Raw genomic sequence first — 19,505 nt, 5'->3', positions numbered from 1 at the left:
ATTTAACGGCAAAGAAACAACAACGACGAAATCAAGCAACGGAAAAATTCATGGGAAATACATAATTTGGACTACGTATTTGCATAGGAGGGGTACTGTGAAGTGACCTTAGGAATCATATAAATAACAAAATTAATATAAAATGATATAAAAATTATTATAAACGGTATAAAAAGAATGATATAAATTTTTCCTTTTTTGATTTTGTTTTTTTCATGATTTTGGTTTTGATTTTTGATTTTGTTTGTTAAATTTTTTCCTCGCTTGATTTTGTCACTCTTTTGTTCAAATGGATTTATCGGTAAAGAAGCAACACTGATGAAATCAAAAAAGGAAAACATGCATGGGAAATAAATAATTTGGATTAAAAATTTGCACAATGGGGGGAGGGAGTAAAGTACAGTGAATTTTTTCTAGGAATGATATAAGTATTTTCAGATTTTTAAAGCTGTTTTCAGAATTCTATAGTGGTTCCTTTGATTAGGCTTAACTGTAAGTAAATATCTAAGTGACTAAAAAAGTAACAAAATTAGACAAAAAGGATAGTGGCAAATTGGAAAATTTACTTTCTTTTTTCAATAGGATATATGCATGACGCTATTTTTGATATTTCTTTTTAGAGCTTTTAATATTAAATTTTACAACCCCCCAAAGGTAAAAGTAGGAATATGCAAATTATTGTCACTCCTGCACTGCTACACTGATGCGAAAGAGACTACACTCACCTTCTATTAACATATGAATAAGAACCAGCAGATAACACTGTATGTATTGAATAATGTACGCAAAATCACTCTATACTGAATACCGCACTCAAGCCCTCCTGTAGCTCTGAGTATGTCACAGCTATAGTATTGTACAGCGCAAGGTGAGGTGTAGCTAATGGTTCTTTTACATTAAGTCGTAAAACCTTTCACATTAGCATAACTTACTACCTAATGTTATCTTATGTAATTATTAACATAGATAGTGAATTAACATAGACAGTGAAAGAACCAGACTTGAGCTCTGCTTATATATTACGTGACGTAAATTCATATTAAATTGTTGAAAAGTCAACAAAGCAGTAGTAAATGGTATTTCTGAATGAAAAACTCATTAACTATGATAAATATTGATCCACCCTTTTTTAGAAAGCCTTGCACGCTTGATTCTTCGCCGTCATTTCACGTTTTAGTTTCTGAACTGTTGACAAATGTTGATAGTGATGATTTTAGATGGTGAAAATGATGGTTATAGGTATTTACACATGAACCTAGTTCTAAAGGACTTGTTTAAGTGTGAAAGGTTATACTTAAAGCAACGTAATTTATGCAATTGGCATAGAAAATCATTTAAACAGTGCTGAAGCATCTTAAGTATTCATATCGAAAGGTGAGGTTAAGCATAATCCTCATTTTGCACATAAATCAATTTTCAACCTTTGGGTTGAAAGCACTAAGAAGGCTCAAAATAACTATTAACTGAAATTAACTTTTTCTACAATTAGTCATGACTTGATGCCCACTTAATTGAACTATCTGTCTTGGCTTTTTCTACAGTTAGTCATGACTTGACTTGCCCACAACAATTCCCACAACAGCTCAAATATTGCCCCATATCTATTGCCTTCAACAGCTCAAATATTTATCTCAAGATGTAGTCTTAAGCGTCTTCCGTCCAATATACGTAATTTTCTATTCTAAGTAGCTAGATTAGGTTATGTGAAGTATAACCTTTCCAACATAAACAAACAATTTCGCGCTTGGCTAACGTAAAAATCCATAGAATCATCATAACCATCACCTAGAAGCATCACAATCATGAGAAGCAAACTATTTAGACCTTAAAAAACGGAAGAGAGATGAAAAGTCAAGCTCCAACCAAGTTTTAAAGTCTTCCCAGAAACAATTTTTTAGTTTCCTTTCAAAATTTATTAATTATATAATTTTGCTGCTAAAATGTTGATTTCTTCATAAAGTACCATAAAAATACATAACTTACAATTCTAGGCACAGCTCAAGCTTATTCAGCACTCCACAGTTCCGTTTATGTTTTTAATATTTTCTGAACCTCACAAGCGTCGCCGTAAATATCAGCAATGATTTTTCAGAGGAGTAAGTGCATATGCTTCGCCTACTTTCCTCTTTGGGTGGTTGAGTGTTTTATGCATTCATGAGTTATACATACCTACATTTGGAAATATCCTCTATTGACGCCTTTGGTTTGTAGATCAACATATTGCCATAAAAGACCTCAAAATTAACAGTTGAGCTGTTGTCATTACAGTTATATTTTTGTACAATTGATCTTAATGTTGTGAATTAAAAAAATTATTCTTAAACTAACAAACTCCAAACGAAATTAATTACAGTAATTAAAAGCATACTGCTTATTTATTGTAATTATAACTAAAATTATTTTATAAATAAAAATTAATTATGATTTACCTTATAATTTGACAATTGAATTACAATTAATCTAATTTGATTATGACAATTGAAACAATTAATTATAACTAAAACAATTATTTTATATTCACTGAAGAGAAACTAAATACCAATATCAGAGTTTTTTTTTTATTATTTTTGTTAAAATTAGCAGTTCATCTTCAAGACTCCTTCCTAATTTCAAAGTTTTAAAGCACTTACTTACTGTGTATTTACATTAACCAATATTGAAGAGATGAGCTTGAAATTCCCATCAAGTACATTCTTGCTCAAGTTAGACCAATCAGCTAGCTACTGATAAAAAATAGTGAAATAATAAAATCACAAATACACAAATGAAAATTTATTACAGTGACAAGTATAACAACGCAAAATATATGAATAAACATGGAATAATATTCAGAATATGCTGTCTCTTTCTGTAAAGTTAGTAAGCTAGATTGTTCGACCTCTTACTCATCAAAATAAAATTTTCCCGAAAAAGGTAATGCTGCAGATAAACTTCTGGATGAAAATAACACTCTGATAGTAAAATAAGCATAGTCCAAAAATAAAGAACTAATCACAATAAACACACACACACACAAAAGTACAGGATATTGTTTTATACGGAGAATTTAAACGAAGCCGTCAACGCTCGCTATAATATCTTACTTGTTCCTACTTCTGATTTAAAACAAATTACTAATTTCTTAGTTAGTTACACAGAATTTATCTAGAAAATACCGCTATTATTATTTCGTATGTATACACATGTAACAAAACTTATTACAAAACAGATTATATACAAATGTTGGTAACCCTACACAAGACTACTTCTGAGAAGGAAACGCTATACCAAAAAAAAGTGAAACCATAGAATTTTCCCAATAAAGTTTTTCAAAATATAATCTTCTCTGCAGTAATTTAGTCCCCTCCTCCTAATGGGACCAGACAGGTCCCTTAGTAATATATTTCCCTACTCTTCTTCGTTGCGGTTAAACTGTTGCGTCTGTGTAGAACTGACATTTGTTCTTTATGTGCTCTGTAGCATCAGGCCACTGTAAACAAATTAGATCAATTAAATAAATATATCATTTATAAACAACCACAAAACGTGGATTAAAATGGGAGGAAACATTAAAAATCTAATTAATACAACTTCATGTGTATTTTAAAGCAAGAATTTTTTTTATAGTGTCTTTTGTAGTTTTGTATAAAGCCATGGGTATCATGCCCCATTAGAGGGGCAAGCAATTGCCATTGCAGGGAAGATTATATTCGGACAGACTGTTCGTTTGAATTCAGTGCTACCGTTCTTCTTGTTATTAAATATAAAAAAAACAAGTTTTTTTTAACTGCAAGTAAGGAGCGACATTAAAACTCAAAGCGGACAGAAATTATTCCGTATATGAAAGGGGTTGTCCCCTACTCAACGCCTCAAGAATGAGTATATTCCCTTTGATTTTCTAACCCATACAGGATTTTAACAATATTGTCGCTTTTTATAGATCAACGAATTGAACATTCAAGTCAACGACCTCCGAGGCAAATTGTAAGTATTGTAATTATTTCTATCCTTGCTTGTTAAAGCTCCTCTTTGAATCAATATTGACTGAACCCTCAAAACAGAGCACCTATCAAAATACAAACAGCCAGGATAAAGTAATCGGATAGTTTAAAGACTTAAAGATAATTTACCTAGTTGAGAAATTCCAACGTTCCTAAGGAGGTATAGTCTCTGCTAGACTATTTACTCGCATTTAAGATAAAATTTTTCTTCCTGTTCCATCGAAAATGAGAGAGAAAGAGGCATAGAGTGCAAGTTCTACTTCAAATTTGCTAAGCTTCTGTTACGAGTTCCTCCGTGGACCTGGAACTCCTATTTCATGAAAAAATTTAGCTTTTCTGCCCCGTGTGCTAAGTTAGCTGACCTGAATGTATACATTTGCAATAAGCAAACTGGCCATGAATGGCAAAATGTTGTTTTTTGACGTGGAACTATTTTTGTTTGTGTTTTAGAATGTAATTACGACATGTTGTTTCTTTTGTTTTTTCTTTTTTTTCAATTAACTCCATCACTTCATTATTTTATATGATGGGTTATAAATAAATTCATACATACATTTATGGTGACTGCAAAATGGCAATACCACTGAAATTGAAGTAAAAGTGAATGAAAAATCAAGCATCTATTTACCAATTCAAGTATTTTAGGACAAGGTGTTATGGTAAAAGTCCAGTATTTTTAATACGATTTCAAAAGTTTTCATTTAGTTGCCTGGCCTCAGAAAATTCAAGTTTGTAATGCAGAATATATTACACATAATTAAACTATAGATAAAACAAGAAAAAATAGTTCTGATATAAAGCCAAAAAAATAAAAGTTACAAAGAAAAATGTTCTACTTCAGGCTGATGCCTCGTCAGTAATTTTTGTGGGTTGCGGAGGGGGGGGGGGCAGGTTTAACGAAACAGCTGGTAATTTTTACCGACCAAGATTGATATTTCGGTAAAACTTGTCATAAAAATTAGTTAAATTACAAAACAAGTGCTTTGAAAGAAACAAAAAAAAACAACTCAAACTTCGTGCTAAAATTTGACTTTTTTTACCGACAGGCCAGCCACATTGTAGTAACACATATAAATAAAATTCAATAAAATACAGCTTTTAGATGATAGGACTGGTGTCTTATTTTTGGAGATCTTGATAGCATTAGAAATTATTTCATGCCATTTTGTGTGTTCAATACTCCCTTTGTCAGATTGTATATATATATATTTTGTTGCCAATATTTGTAGGGAAATAGTAACAATTGCCTCTGCGATTCTTTATCTATATCTTATAAAGAAATTTTACTATAAATAATTTCCCAATTCAATATGTGCCCTCTTAACCCCTTGCTCTTTACTCTAGGATTTGATTTTTTTTTTCCTTTACTTCACAAGTGGACACTCTACAATAAGAGTGATATAACAAAATGTATTATTTATTTTATCATAATACCTCCAGAATTACTCATATTTGTTTGAAACCGAAAGATTTTGAATTTACATGTTTTGAAAAGTAGTTGGTAAATAATGCGCTTACAGTTACAACCTGACTATATTTTCTACGCTCGAAAATATTCTCCTAAGGCACAAATTTTAGTGTGTGGAATGGGGAGTTGGCGAAAGGGCGTGTTTGTTCTCATGTACAGCAAAATTTCTGTTTATTTTAAGTTTCAAGGTTACTCTTAGCTTTTATTTGAGAAACATTGTTCCTACCTGTCTATAATATAAAACACACTCGAGAAGTGAAGTTTAGTTAATAGCAATGGAAAAAAATATGATGAAAATAGAATACGGTAATTTATTAGCAGAGTTGTGAAAACTACAACTGGGAACTATGCTCCCAGAACGCAGTGTTACAGTTCCAAAAATATTGCTTCTTGTAAGAGTAAAAAGTCATGGTGTGTCCATTGACATAGTGTTTTGTTTTGGGCAACAACCCCTTATCCTGGAAAAATATTATTGCCTGTTCTTTGGTGTTTGGTAAATCCCAAATCTTAATTTGAAATCCGTGGTGAGACACTATATTCTATCACTAGTCAAAGCAAAAAAAAAAAACAAAAAACAGTATCCTCAAGAATCGCATTAATAATGAACTAAAATGAACTAGGTGAAGAATCGAGTTAATAATAAACTTTTCTTTATCTTTGAAGCGGTCAGCCGACGTCAAAGCGCCCAATTTAATAATTCACAAATGGACTAAACAATTTTGCTAATAAAGTATTCTATTTTTGTCTTATTTTATTGTCACCGAACTTCACTTCTCGTGGGTTTTTTATATTATAGTTAAGTATCCTTTCTTTAAATTTGTATTCACTTATAGCATATTATCATATTATGGCTCTCGTAAATGTGAGCGGGTACAGAACATTCACGTATGGGGAGAGCGGGACTCCCTCCAGTCTTTTTGGTCACCTGGTAAAAAAATAAGTCAGTAAATTCTGACACCACTAAAATTCTTTGTTCGGTTCATTAAAGACCACGAAAATACTGACAAATTATCTACAGAAATTTCGAACTTAGTTGGTAAAAACAACAGTTTTACCAACTTCTGTCGTGATTTTACAGATGGTCCCACAATTTTCAATTTGGTTACATAAACAACATTGTAATAGTGACATGATATGTGCCAATATCTAAATCTCGGTTGGTAAATGCAGCGGTTTACCGACTCGTGCAGTGATTTTATGTATTGTATTCAAAACAGACATTATGCTAATTATTGACTAAAAACAGTCAGTAAAAATGACCAGCCAGTCGGTAAAATCTCTTGTTCCTCCCCCCCAACATTTTGGCTAGTAACGACACTGAGTGGGACTAGCTTCCCCTCTAACAATTGCAGTTACGTTGATATAATTTCTTAACAGTGCCTAGAGAACTTTAGCTGTTTCTTACAAATCACATTCCTTAAAACATTGTTGGGGTGTCAAAGATGAATTTCAGGGTCATAGTTTTGGTATTTTTTCAAGGAATATTCTTCCAATAAGTCTTGCCAATAAGCTTGCTCGTTCAAATAATCGTATGAAGATAATATTTTATTTTAAAGTATATTTATTTCTACAATAATAGAGAATCTGTCCCCCCACAGGACCCATACAGGATAGATTATATCTCCTCTGTATTTACTCTGTAATTACTTAAAATGATCACTAGAGTTTTCAATTTCCGTTGATATTTTACAGCCACTGACTTTAAACTATAAGAAAAAAAGAAGAAAAAAAAGCAGCAACAAATAAACACATAACTATAATGGTCCTTTACAAATTTTGTAGTATTTTAGGTACGGGTTTTTATCATCTGCCCTGGGTTAATTTTGGATTCTCAGACATGCGTCATTGAATAGTGTAGGTTTTATCAAGATCTCCCCACTTTTTAGGGTGCTTTCCACCTTTTTTCTTAATTATAAAACTTTATTTGTGTTAATAAATTTTATAACTAACTTTGAACTTAATGATCTGTAACTCATTAGTATTGAAATCGCTATTGAAATCAAGTATTTGAAATCGCTGTACAAAGTAAATTATTTTGATGTATTTATTTGTATAAAAATTCCTTTTTTAGTATTTCGGCTAAAATTGAGACTGGTCCCTTTTAAAAACCGTTTTATTGTTTAATGCTATTTTTGGAACTTCAGGATTTTCCAAATATTATAACATACATATCTACGCTTAACCTAGTCTAAATTATACAGAAGTTTATTTGAAAGTCAAGGCAAGGTGGCAGAACTGAGACCCATAATTTTTCTTCATTTTTAGTGTCAAACCAACATTAAAGAAAGTTTCAAAATACGAGAATAAGTTTGCAAAACTACAAAAGAAGGCGGCTGAATTTAACTTCCGCAACCAACTTAAGCAAGTCAAAAAGAAGGAATTCACTTTGGAAGAAGAAGATAAGGAGGTAATCAATATTTACGCTTAATTTATTTCGATTCTGAAAAAGTTACAAATACTTCATTTATTCTATGCTTGAAACACACCAACAATATTATAGGAGCTCTCAACAAATGCTTAAGACACGAATGTATTTCTAAACACCTATCCCTAGAAATGAATAAGCAGAATTTGCATTTTATGTTCAGATAAAATGGTAATGGCCTTGTATTAGATGCAAGGGTAATTTTTTGTAATAGGAATTCAAAATATTTTTCCAACAGTTATGTCAAAATCAGACTTACACTACTACTCCTCCTGAAATGATTATTTTGGATCTAGAGATTGACTCAACTAAGTAGACTGTAGCTACATAGATGATGAAGTTGTTATTAAGTATAGGGGAGGCTATATCTCCAAATTTTTCAGGTTTTCCTGGATTCCTCCCCCCATTGAAATTTTGTTTACTGAAATTGTTTCCAGAAATTAAGGTTCATAAATAGAGAACGTTAACAATCAATACAAATTGTTAATTCGGTGAGACTTCTGCCAACACAAGTTTTTTTTTTGGTAGTATCTGGCAAACTCTGACGCAGACACCTAAGTGTTTATAATATTCTTAAATTGTTCAAAGATTTTCTTTGCTGTCCATTATATCAGACAGTTCGTGGTAACGAACTGTAGTAAGGAGCGACCCGGTTCAATAGTAAACGAAACTATAAAAACGGAATTTTGATGCTAAAAGATACATTAAAAGAATCGAATTTTCATACTGATTTTAAATATATAAGTTTCATCAAATTTAGTCTTTGTCATCAAAAGTTACGAGCTTGAGAAAATTTACCTTATTTTGGAAAATAGGGGGAAACACCCCCTAGAAGTCATATAATCTTAACGAAAATCAAACCATTAGAGAACCCTATAGCAAAAATTTCAATCTCCTACCTAAAAAAATGTGGAATTTCGTATTTTTTTGCCAGAAGACAGATCACGGGTGCGTGTTTATTCTAAAATAATTCGAAGTTTTTTCTCGCCAAATTCTTTTGTTATCAGAATCCCTATTGACATATTAGGGAAGTCTGAACAATACTTTTCTTTGGCTCTGGCAATTTCATTTTTGTCGCTTTGTGTGGCAGTTTTGTCAAACAGAGGTTCGAAGCCTAAGGTCAGTCTGATTTGCTGATTTTATTCGAAAGAACATTGGGGAATATACTTAGGTACTAAGAAGTACCAAAAACATTTTGTGTTCTATATTAAATGTCATGTAGTTTTAACATTGAATTTAGGATGATTATAATTATTTTTAGATTAGATAATACTTTATTGACAAAGGGTTGTTACGAGTCCCTAAATCTGAACTGGTGTTCCAATCTGCAGATATAAAAAAATGAAACATCAAGCACTAAATGGCTACTCTTCGGTGCTTGGGTCCTACCTTCTTGGGTTTGAAGTTGAGGCAGCATCTTCCTGACGTTGGTATCCAGGTATCCGAAAACAGAGATGAAAATTACTTTTTTTGTATCCTGAAAAATCCTTAGAACTATAAAGAGAGCATGATAGTTCCTCTATGACTACAGGTATCTATGGGTCATCACTTGCTGGAATTGTGCAATTTTACCAAAAGTGGTGCAATTATGCCTCAGTGGCAACGCTGGTCCCGAGATCAGCAAGTTACTACCACGAGTTTAGATTAAAGGAGCACCCACTTGAACGTTGAGACCCGATTTTAGTGATAGCAGCGTGAAGCATAAGCATTAATTGAAATTTAAGGGGCTTGGGCCTGAAGGATGCCCCTCTTGCACAGGAAACATATCTACGAAAGAAATTATCCAAATATTTGACGAATTAAGTTGTTTTCTCAAGAAATAGCTTTGTTGGTGAAACTAAAACAAAACAAAAAAAAAAGATTCCTTGCTATCAGAAATGATTTTAGGAAGATATTTTGACCAGCCTATCCTACTTATCACAGTAACTAATATTTCAAATTCAAATTACCGCAAAATAAGAGAATATCTACTTTCACGGTTGTTTCTTGGCAAGGCAGCACAGGGCTCACATTCTTAATTTTTTTCCCCACTCAGATCTGTCATTTTCGTCCATCTTGGCTCTTAGATTTTCATTTCGTAGTTTGGACATGTTCTTTTAGATCCTATCCAAAATTGGAAATAAAATTGTTTCACCCCTTTTAAAATTCTAATAAAACATGCAACACTTTTAAAAGGCCCCAACCAGTATACTTTAATTATAGATTAACTTGCCAAAGAGCCCATCGGACAGCGTTCATAAGGAACAAACTGTTGCGTATACCCTTGTGTGGTGACCAAAGAATCGAAAGTTCTGTCTTCTCCTTGATACAATACTCTAAATTTATCCCCCCCCCAAAAAAAAAAAATTTTAACTGTTCCTGAAAGTTTCGAATAGGTCCTTTTGCCGTGGGACAAAAAAGGGTATAGCTACCAAAATGTGTATAAAATTCATGATATTTTACCTGTAATCTCTGTAATGAGATGTATTCCCTTATCTAATGCTTTTAGGCATAAAAAACATGCTCTTTTGATAGCATCCAAAAATTACTGACTATGATTGCAGAAATATTTCGGAGAAACTGTTACCCGTTGTATAGAATCACTTGATTGCTTCGGACTACTGATTGGCTAAGTCTAACGGACACTGGTCAATTTGACTGCGATATTGAGTTGAAACTTCCAGCACTTTTTGGGAGGAAGGGGTAGTGGTGGTGGTAGGGGAGTTATAATTCCATGTTTTGGGGCATAAAATTTTATTTTTTCGTAGTCCTCGCAAAGAGTTTACGCTTTGTTTTTCTTTTGTGACTGTCATCTGACATTTGTTTTGGGTAGTAATAGCACAAAGACGGCAAGTAGGCTAATAAACATTTTCGTACTTTGTTGTGAAATGACAAATAGTTGAAGATACTACAGAAGGACTTTGTCATCAATAAACACAAGTAAAAAAGCTTAGATTTTTTTTTTATGAAGATATAGAATATCCAAATACAACCGACTAAAAAGGGCTTAATTAGAATTTGAGAGAGTGTTCAATCTGAGAACAGTGTTCAGGAATAGTAGAAAATCTTATATTTGTTTTAAAATGTTTTCTTTTCTATTTTTCAGAAAAAGCCCGAGTGGTCCAAGAAACCGGGCGATGAAAAGAAAGTAAGTGAAGGCGAATCAGGAGCCCCGGGATCCGAAGACGCCGTACCAGTTGAAGCGGCCGCCTAGTCCATTCAACATCATTCAATCCCTTTGCTCCCACCCCTACCCCCCTTTTTGTTTATTTATTCTTAGTTTTAGTGTGTCCACAACTGGAAGAGCCTGACTTTCACCTCGGACTTTCTTTATTTCTTACCTAGATGACCTAGATTAGAATAGAAAAGGGTATGTTTCAGCAAGTTTGAAATGCAATATATTAACGCTTTAAACACTTATTTTTAGACTTTTTGACACTTATTTATTTAAGACTTTATTCTTTTCATACTAATTTAAATATTTAAATTGCTAATTTTCACTTTATTTCCTGCTTTTAATGTTAGTATACCCCCTTTTCTAACCTTTCTTCCACCCTTCGTTTCGGTCCCGGAGGCTAATCTGCTAATAATTTTATTTATTTTATTCCTTTATAGCTTTTATTTACGATTCACATTTTTAATTTTATTTAGTGTTTTGTTTATAACATTCCTAACCAATTTCATCTGTAATTCTTGCAACAAGCTTATCTTGTCTTTACGGATTACAATTTGGCCTGAAGCAGGGACGTCTTGGAGACGGAGCAGTTAGAGATCGCTGCCCTCTCATATTTTTAATGAGACAAGAGCTATAGTAAAATTTTCACAAGAAACCGTGAATATTTCATGTAGTAGTGTACGCCATATCTCCCCTCAAATCATCGTGAAGTGGTGTCCCTAGCCTTATAGGCATTTTGTATTTTCGTAATACTTTTGATGTTTAATAGGTCAGAAATTTTAGTTGATATATTTTGGTTGCTCTAAATTGCAATGATATATTTGAGATCTTATCACCAAACTTCCTAAGCTACTATAGCCGTCCAGAAGCCAAATTGATTATGTCCGCAAAGTGACCATGAATTTTTTTTTTAATAAATATGTCGCTGGTTTATATTATCAAACATCTGGTAAAGATATTCTTCGGCTCATTTCTTTCTTTGTTGCTTTGGGTTTCAAAAAGCTATTTAAATAAAACGCTATATAATATAATGCAACACTTTAAATAAGTCAAAAAAGACTAAACAATAAAGAAATAAAACAAAGGACACAGTAAATTAACATCTACTACCAATAATTATTTTTTTTTAAATAGCTTCTAAAAATTGTCGGACAGTTTTTCTTTTTCTTTTGAGTATAGAATACTAAAAGTGAACGATTTGGTTTAACACAAAATTCTTTAAAATGTAAAACATCGGATTAATCAATTTATCTCCTGAACGAGTCAAATGAAGTTTTTTTTATCTCTTTGTTAGTGATGATAAGATGATGATAACAATTTACCTACTGTTGACTTTCAAAGGTATTTTGCTTGTAGGCATATTTTCAATGAACTAGTTTCATTCTATTTTATTATGGATAAAAACATTGTAATTGTAGACAAGGGGGGCGATAATGGTTTATCTTTATTTCAGAAAATTATTCGATTATTTCTGTTCTTTTAGAGCATGTGTCTAAAAAAAGTGACTTTGTGTTGTAACGCTTTTGTTTTGATGTTTTATAATAGATTAATTTAAAAAAAAAAGATTAAAAACAGTTTTTTGCTCATCGAAAAACAAACTTTCCTGAAAAACATGTATTGTTTTATAGATACATAAAGTTCATAAAAACATGAACTTTATGTTATAGATTGAATGCTTTCGTTGCTTTCAAGATTTTCTGCAGTATTTTTGGGCTTTAATTGCATAGCTTATTAAGAGGGCCTGGAGAAGGCGCACGCAGGAGGTATTCTTGCAAACCTCCAGTTAAGGGTTTTGGACCTTAATTATTACAATGATAGCGTTTTATGTTTCAAGATTTAAGTGGTGGCACCAAAAGACTTAAGAAGTGGCATCAAAAGTGCTGTTTTTCCTGCTACATCTCACTTACGGATGATAGAATTTTTAAAAATCATGTAGACATGAGCAAAAGTTTTCAAATGACCCATTAAACATCACTCTGAAAAGTTCTGGTAGTCCACTAGCCCCAACTTTCCCATTTGAAACATGGCACCAAAAGTGCCGTTTTTAGTGTTATTTTGTAACTTGCAGATGGTGTAATTTATAGGGAGGAAGTAGGTATGAGAAGTATTTTTTATATGAGCTATCAAAAATCTATCTAAGATGTTCTGGTAGCCCGCTCACCCTATCCCTCAAAAAATGGTATAAAAAGTGCCTTTTTTCGTGTCATATGGGACTTGAGATTGCAGAATTTATATAAACCACGTACATATGAGAAATAGCTTTTGAATGAGCTCTTCCGAATCTCTCTGTGATGGTCTAGTAAACCGCTAGGCCAGGGAAAAATAAGAAAAAAAAAAGACTGTTTTAATATTTTTTAGCTTTTAGTTACTAGGGCTGTGGTTCACTCTTTAATACATTGCAGCTAATTCTTCAACGCTGACAAAAAGTTGCAAATTTTCCCCAGAAACTAGTAAACACAGTAAGTATATAAAATATACTAGTTGGTAGAATTTGTAAAAACTTATTCAATATAAGCAATAGCTTTCATTTGAGCCATTAAACATCCATCTACGATTGTGTGGCAGCATGCTAATGTTTCAGTAGCTTACTGATGATCAGACGATTTAGGAAACTTACTAAGGGGCCTTGGAGGGGGAATGTACGGGAGTGGATCTTGTAGATCTCCACTTAAGGGTTTTGGAGCATAACTTTTACAATAGCACTTGTTTTTTACTTCAGTAATTTTCCACTTAAGAAGCGGTACCATAGTGTTATTTTCAGTGCTTTATAGCATTTACTAATGGGGAAATTGATAAAAAAAAAAAAAAAAAAAAAAAAAAAAACACTAATGTATGAGCAATAGCTTTTAAATGAGACATATCTTTTAAGTTCTGCTAGCCCAATAGCTCCAGTTTTTCCAGTTTAGACACGGTACCAAAAGTGCTGTTTTTATATGAGAAATGGCTTTTGAATGAGTCTATAAGCATCTTTCTATGATGTTCTGGTAGCCCGCTAGGCCTGTTGAAAAAAAGAAGAAAAACATAACAAACAAAAAAGGAGACAGATCAGTGATACCGATGAAAAAAAAGGTGGTTTTCCTTGTTGTTCAAGGAGGGGGACTGTAATTCCCCTGTATAAGGTTTTCTGTATATGGAGATTACCTGTATAAGGTAAATCTCCAGTTAAGGGGTTCCAGTCTAAAGTAATCTCCAGTAAATGCTATATCGCATTTACGAATGGGAAAATTGATAAAAAAAAACAAGAAAAAACACCAATGTATGAGCAATAGCTTTCAAATGAGTCATTACTCTTATAAATTCTACTTGCTCAATAGCTCCATCTTTTCCACTTTAGACACGCCACCATAATTGCCGTTTTATATGAGAAATGGCTTGTGAATGAGCCTATAAGCATCTTTCTATGATGCTCTGGTAGCCCGCTCGGCCTGTTGAAAAAAAAGAAAAAGAAAAAAACAACAAGAAAAAACAGGAGACTGATCAGTGATACCGATGAAAAAAAGGGATTTTCCTTGTTGTTCAAGGAGGGGGACTGTAATTTCCCTGTATAAGGTTTTCTGTATATGGATATTACCTGTATAGGGTAAACTCCAGTTAAGGGTTCTGAACCATAATTATTAAAATAGTACCTGTTTTTTACTTCAGAGCTTTTCCAATTAAGAAGTGGCGCTAAAAGTTTTGTTTTTACTGCTATATCGTACACACGAATGGTAAAATTGATAAAAATGCACTAATATGAGCAATAGTTTTCGAATGAAAGCTAACAAAAAAAAATAAATAAAAAAGTGATTTTCCTTGTTGTTCAAGGATAGGGACTATAATTTCCTTGCATAAGGTTTTCCTCCATGCTGATTCCAATGATAAGCTTTTGATTTTGATCTGACGCCATTTTCGAGGGGCTTCAGGCCTTTTTTCGACATAACTGTATCGCAATAAGCTTTTACTTTTAAGACGAACCGAATAATAGTTATCATTCGTGAGTCAGTGTCACAGGAAATTTTTTCACTTGGCAGTTTTTTTTCAAAACGCGTTTTTTAACTTTTGGTTGCTCTTTACTTGGTTACAGCTGCCGCTACAACCATGACCATTTTACTTGTTACGCTCACATTTGCTTAAGTAAAAATAACTATTCAGTTAAAAGTCAATTTGGGCTCAAACAAAGGTGTATCGAGGGGGGATGTAACCGGTTTTAACCCCCTCCCACCGAATTTTTTATTCGACTATTGGAAAATTCCAAAATATATATTAACAAGTTTTGATACGTTTTATAAAGTTTTTGTAAGCTACATGCCCCTCCCCCAACCGAATAAATACCCTCCTTCCCTCAGCAAAATCCATGATACGCCCTCGGAAAGATCATATGTTGGTTAAGATACAGCATTAATGAAGCCAGACAAATTGTGAAAATCATGTCATTAAGGAATGTCGCCAAATAATAAAAGGAACCATTAAATCATGAATAATTTGGTGTTTTAAAATAACAAATATAATTTTAAGCTTTAACAATCTAATTTAAGGTGCCCAGCAAAATATAAGAAGTACTTCTTATATTTTGCTTCTTATATATCTGCTAAACCAGCAGGAGACGGGTTTGCTCCAGAAAAGGCCAAATGGTAAAAACAAGATAAACAAGTTTTTCAACTGGCTTTCCTGAAGAAAGCCAGTATGTGTTGTGTGCTTGTTTGTGTGTCTGTGTGCTTGTGTAAGTCAGAGTTATGATTATAATGAAGCCTAATTAAAGACAATACCATGAGTTTTACAGCAGAAAAGATAAAATTCGATATACATACAAAGCATCTGATGAGGTACTGAAAATTTACGTTCCTGCTTATATACTAAAATCTTGTAGCCACTGAAAAGCTTGGTGTTTTGGTGAATTCTCAATTTGGGTGTTGCTTTCAAGATGAAGCGTAAATCACTGAAGTCGATTTATAAAATACTGAAAATTTCAACTAACTTTTGGTTTTGATTGTATAGAACATTATTGAAAGTAATTTAGTCATTTTTTGAAGAAAAGCAGTCATATTATTGAATTCTAGGTATGAAAGATATACAAATATATTGAAATTAAAAATATTGTGCCCGAGTTTTAGAATACAGTGAATTGTGCTTCTTCTTAAACCTTAGCGTAAATTTCAAAGAGGTTCAAGAATTTGTGGAAAAGTCTATTGATTATGAAGGCAGTTTTTCAACTGAAATTGGGCTTTTCCTAATATTTCTTGGTGCTCATTTTCATAGTTTTATGATTTTCTAGGAAGGAGAAGGCGCGGAAGGTGGTGCAGAAGGTGCCATTGAAGGAGAAGCTACGTCAGAACCTGCAGCAGAAGATTCACCTGCTGTAAGTTATTCACTGAACCAATTGTAAATAGTTTTGTTGCATCAAATTTATGCCTAAATATTAACAGAAGAGGGATAAATATCATTTTTATACAGCTAGAATATAAGAATTCCAATGGGAGACAAAAAATATGTTTCTTCTCAAGATGGGAATGGTAATCCTTAGAGTTCGTGATTAAATTTGAACGAATATCATAGGAGTTGCATAGGCTCAATCAAATTTATGCCCGATATTGCCATGTGCAAAAGCCTAAATTGAAATTCTCAAAATGTTCAATTTTAATATAAATCTGATGATATTTGTATAAACGGAAAGTGTAATTACACTCTTCATCGAAAATTTAGACCATGGATTAATAGTAAAGAGTTTGAAATAGTTGCATAACATCCAAAAACCATTTCAGCCTAGTAATTCAGCAAAGTTAGCAGATTTTAGCAAATATAGCTTCTCCTAGTCTTAAAAACTACCCCTTTAGTGTCACACTTTTGTTTTCTTCAATTAGGTCCCGGTAAAGATAATGTTTAATTTTCTTTAACTACCAAGGGTAAAAAAGAATAAGGAGATACAACGTGTTATTTCCTACTACCTGCTTGAACTGTAACACTCAAAAATGAGGATATACAATATTTCCCATACTTGTCATCGGTAGCACAGCTTAGATACCAATACAGTTATGAAAACTCGACTTATTTTTGGGACACAGTGCGCGGTAGCGATGCTAGTGGCTGGAAACAGGAAACTGGCAGCACAGCTTAGATACCAATATTGGTATCTAAGCTGTGTGTGCAATAAAACAAAATTACGTTCCCGCCTATGGTGTGTACGATCTACATGTCGGAGTGCGGGCTTGGAGGAGGCGCCAAGTTCAGAGCCCTGTACCAAAAGCATCACATGGGCAAGATAGGAGTTTTCATAACTGTATTGGTATCTAAGACGTGATAGGTAGATACCACAGTGCAAGTTACAGGATTCCCCTTCGTGCGTTTACGATGATTTTAGGGTTGGGTGGGAGTGTAAGGCTGGAGAAAATACCAAAAATAGGAGGACCAGAATGAGCATTAATTTGGGACCTTCACATAGGATATCTTTACTCCCCGTCAGAATGGCTTGTTTGAACTTATGTAGGAGAAAGGACTCTAAAGGAGCATGAGAACTTACCTTGACCCTATATCAATTTTAAAGCCCTTTTGGTATTTTCTAGATTTTTTTTTTCTCTTTGTGGTTTGGTGAGAGTGTAGTAAAAAGGCAGGACTGACAAACTTTAAGTGAGATCAGACAAATGATTTGACAAACTTTAGGAGGTGTTTTGTGGGGGAGGTATTTTTTGCAAAATTTATGAGAGAATAACAGCTTTGATAGTGATTTTGTCAACATGTGGATACCAGCTTAAACAAAAACTAATAACCCCTAATGAGTGTTGGTTTTTAGAAACTTCTATTTTTTGTGGAATCCAAGGGGAGGGGGGGGGGAATACCTCTTGACAAGATGTTTCCAGATCCGCAGTAAACCATCTTTTTAAATGGTATGGTGAAAAATATGCGATGAAAAAAAAGGAATGCGGAATAAATGCTGCCAAAAATTCAAACAAGTGTTTCAAAATATATGAATTATTAACATATTGCTAGATATAGTTAAAATATAAATTTACCCATTAAAAAAAAACATACAATTAAATGATTTATTATTATCACAATTAACACTCAAGGAGCATTTCCTGTCCTTAATCACAAAAGCTCTATTGGATTGATAGTTGGAATTTCGGTAGAGCCAAAACAGTTGTAAGATTTTTATATGAAGAATGTGGTCAGAATGACCTTACTCATTTTAGCATAGCCTAAGGTACTATTAAAATCAAGTTATCATGGCTAATGGGAGAAACATCTAGGACAAATAGCTGAGTGAGAGCCTTGACAGGAGTATGACCGCTGAGTGAGAGATCATGGCTAATCGGAGAAAAAGCCATAACAGAGATGGCATAAGCCTTTTTCAGGAATGTATAAAAATGATGTCACTTTCACATGTTGACAGATAGTCTATCATCCATCCATCCATCTTAGGGCAGAACTAAGGTTCTGTCCTAAGGATGATTGAGAAGCTTAAGGATGATTGAGATTTTTTTGGTTTACTCATGACGGAAAATGTCGACTGGACTTGTATGCGAAGGGGGGGGGGAAATACCTTTGATTTAGTAAGACGTATTGCTCTGATGATCTAAAGGCAAGATGTAACCTAAGTTATAAACTATAAAATATTTATTGAAAATCCAATATACTTATCTGTTATTTATATTAATAATCGAAATAGAAAATTATTCACAAATCAATGTTTAATTTGTAGACTTCTTAAGTTGTATTTTTAGAAGTAATTTTGTTTAAAAATTAATTAAGCTAATCTATGCTAAAATGAAATGTAAAAAAAGATGTATCTAAGCCAACCGTGGTTATAGCAAAGCTACAACCTGATAAAAGTAAATAGTTAGAAATTACAGGTAAGTTTTCTTTCACTCCAAAAGGTAGATTATAGATTCGTGCGAATTTTCACCTATGTTATTCTTGCTACAAATATCTCAACAAAAGCCCACAATATAAGCTCCCCCTAAACTAAAATCATTCACCTATGGGTAATTGTCCAAAAATAAAGATACCACAAGACTTTTCCAGAATAGCTTATTGATCTATAAACTGGCCTTTAGGTTAGATAATATTTGCCTGCTTTGTCAAGAAAATTTGATTATAAATTTCAGAATATGTACTCATGTTGATGTCTTGTCAGTGAATCTTAAATCTGATGTTTCCAAGTGATGAAACATATTCATCATAAAAGTCTTGTGGCTGAACGGCTTTGACTCAATAATTACGCAGAAACCTGTAACTAGATCCTTTTTTACTCTCTTGAATAGAATTTTATGATCTAAAATACTTTTAGTTCCACTGGCTTGATATACTAGGCTTCTTCATAAAGAACGATTCATCCTTCGATAGCCAACAGTCACCTTCCAAAAGCAGTTATTAATTAGAAGACTTTCTAGCTAATTTGGTTGGAGACTCTCAGGTCGTAATATATGGCGCCATTTTGATTCTGGAGTTGTTTGTGCTTTATGGTAGGATAAACCAGGGCTATAAGGGGGGAGGATATAATTAGTG

The 19,505-nt window shown here is 33.1% G+C and overlaps 2 protein-coding genes across 6 annotated transcripts in view; both read left to right on the top strand.

Annotated features, from left to right (window-relative positions):
* LOC136024965 (troponin I-like) overlaps positions 1 to 16,404 on the top strand; it is a 51,829-nt gene extending 35,425 nt beyond the window's left edge. For 3 of the 5 annotated variants that reach the window (XM_065700569.1, XM_065700570.1, XM_065700568.1), the window contains exons 6-9: positions 3,920 to 3,963; positions 7,714 to 7,855; positions 10,959 to 11,000; positions 16,279 to 16,404. In XM_065700569.1, the coding sequence (XP_065556641.1) occupies positions 3,920 to 3,963; positions 7,714 to 7,855; positions 10,959 to 11,000; positions 16,279 to 16,389 (339 nt within the window). In that variant the 3' untranslated portion in view covers positions 16,390 to 16,404. Of the gene's footprint in view, positions 1 to 3,919; positions 3,964 to 7,713; positions 7,856 to 10,958; positions 11,223 to 16,278 lie in introns of all 5 variants that reach the window. The other 2 variants (XR_010616985.1, XR_010616986.1) reach the window with 1 other exon arrangement.
* Positions 16,405 to 17,193: 789 nt separating this feature from the next.
* LOC136025482 (tropomyosin-1, isoforms 33/34-like) overlaps positions 17,194 to 19,505 on the top strand; it is a 17,848-nt gene continuing 15,536 nt past the window's right edge. Inside the window, exon 1 of the mRNA XM_065701515.1 lies at positions 17,194 to 17,286. Within this exon, the coding sequence (XP_065557587.1) occupies positions 17,194 to 17,286 (93 nt within the window). The remainder of the gene's footprint in view (positions 17,287 to 19,505) is intronic.

This window comes from Artemia franciscana, chromosome 3 (assembly GCF_032884065.1).
Source record: "Artemia franciscana chromosome 3, ASM3288406v1, whole genome shotgun sequence".
NCBI lineage: Eukaryota > Metazoa > Arthropoda > Branchiopoda > Anostraca > Artemiidae > Artemia > Artemia franciscana.
The sequence above is the reverse complement of the archived record's forward strand: the minus strand, read 5'-3'. Positions and strand labels throughout refer to the sequence as shown.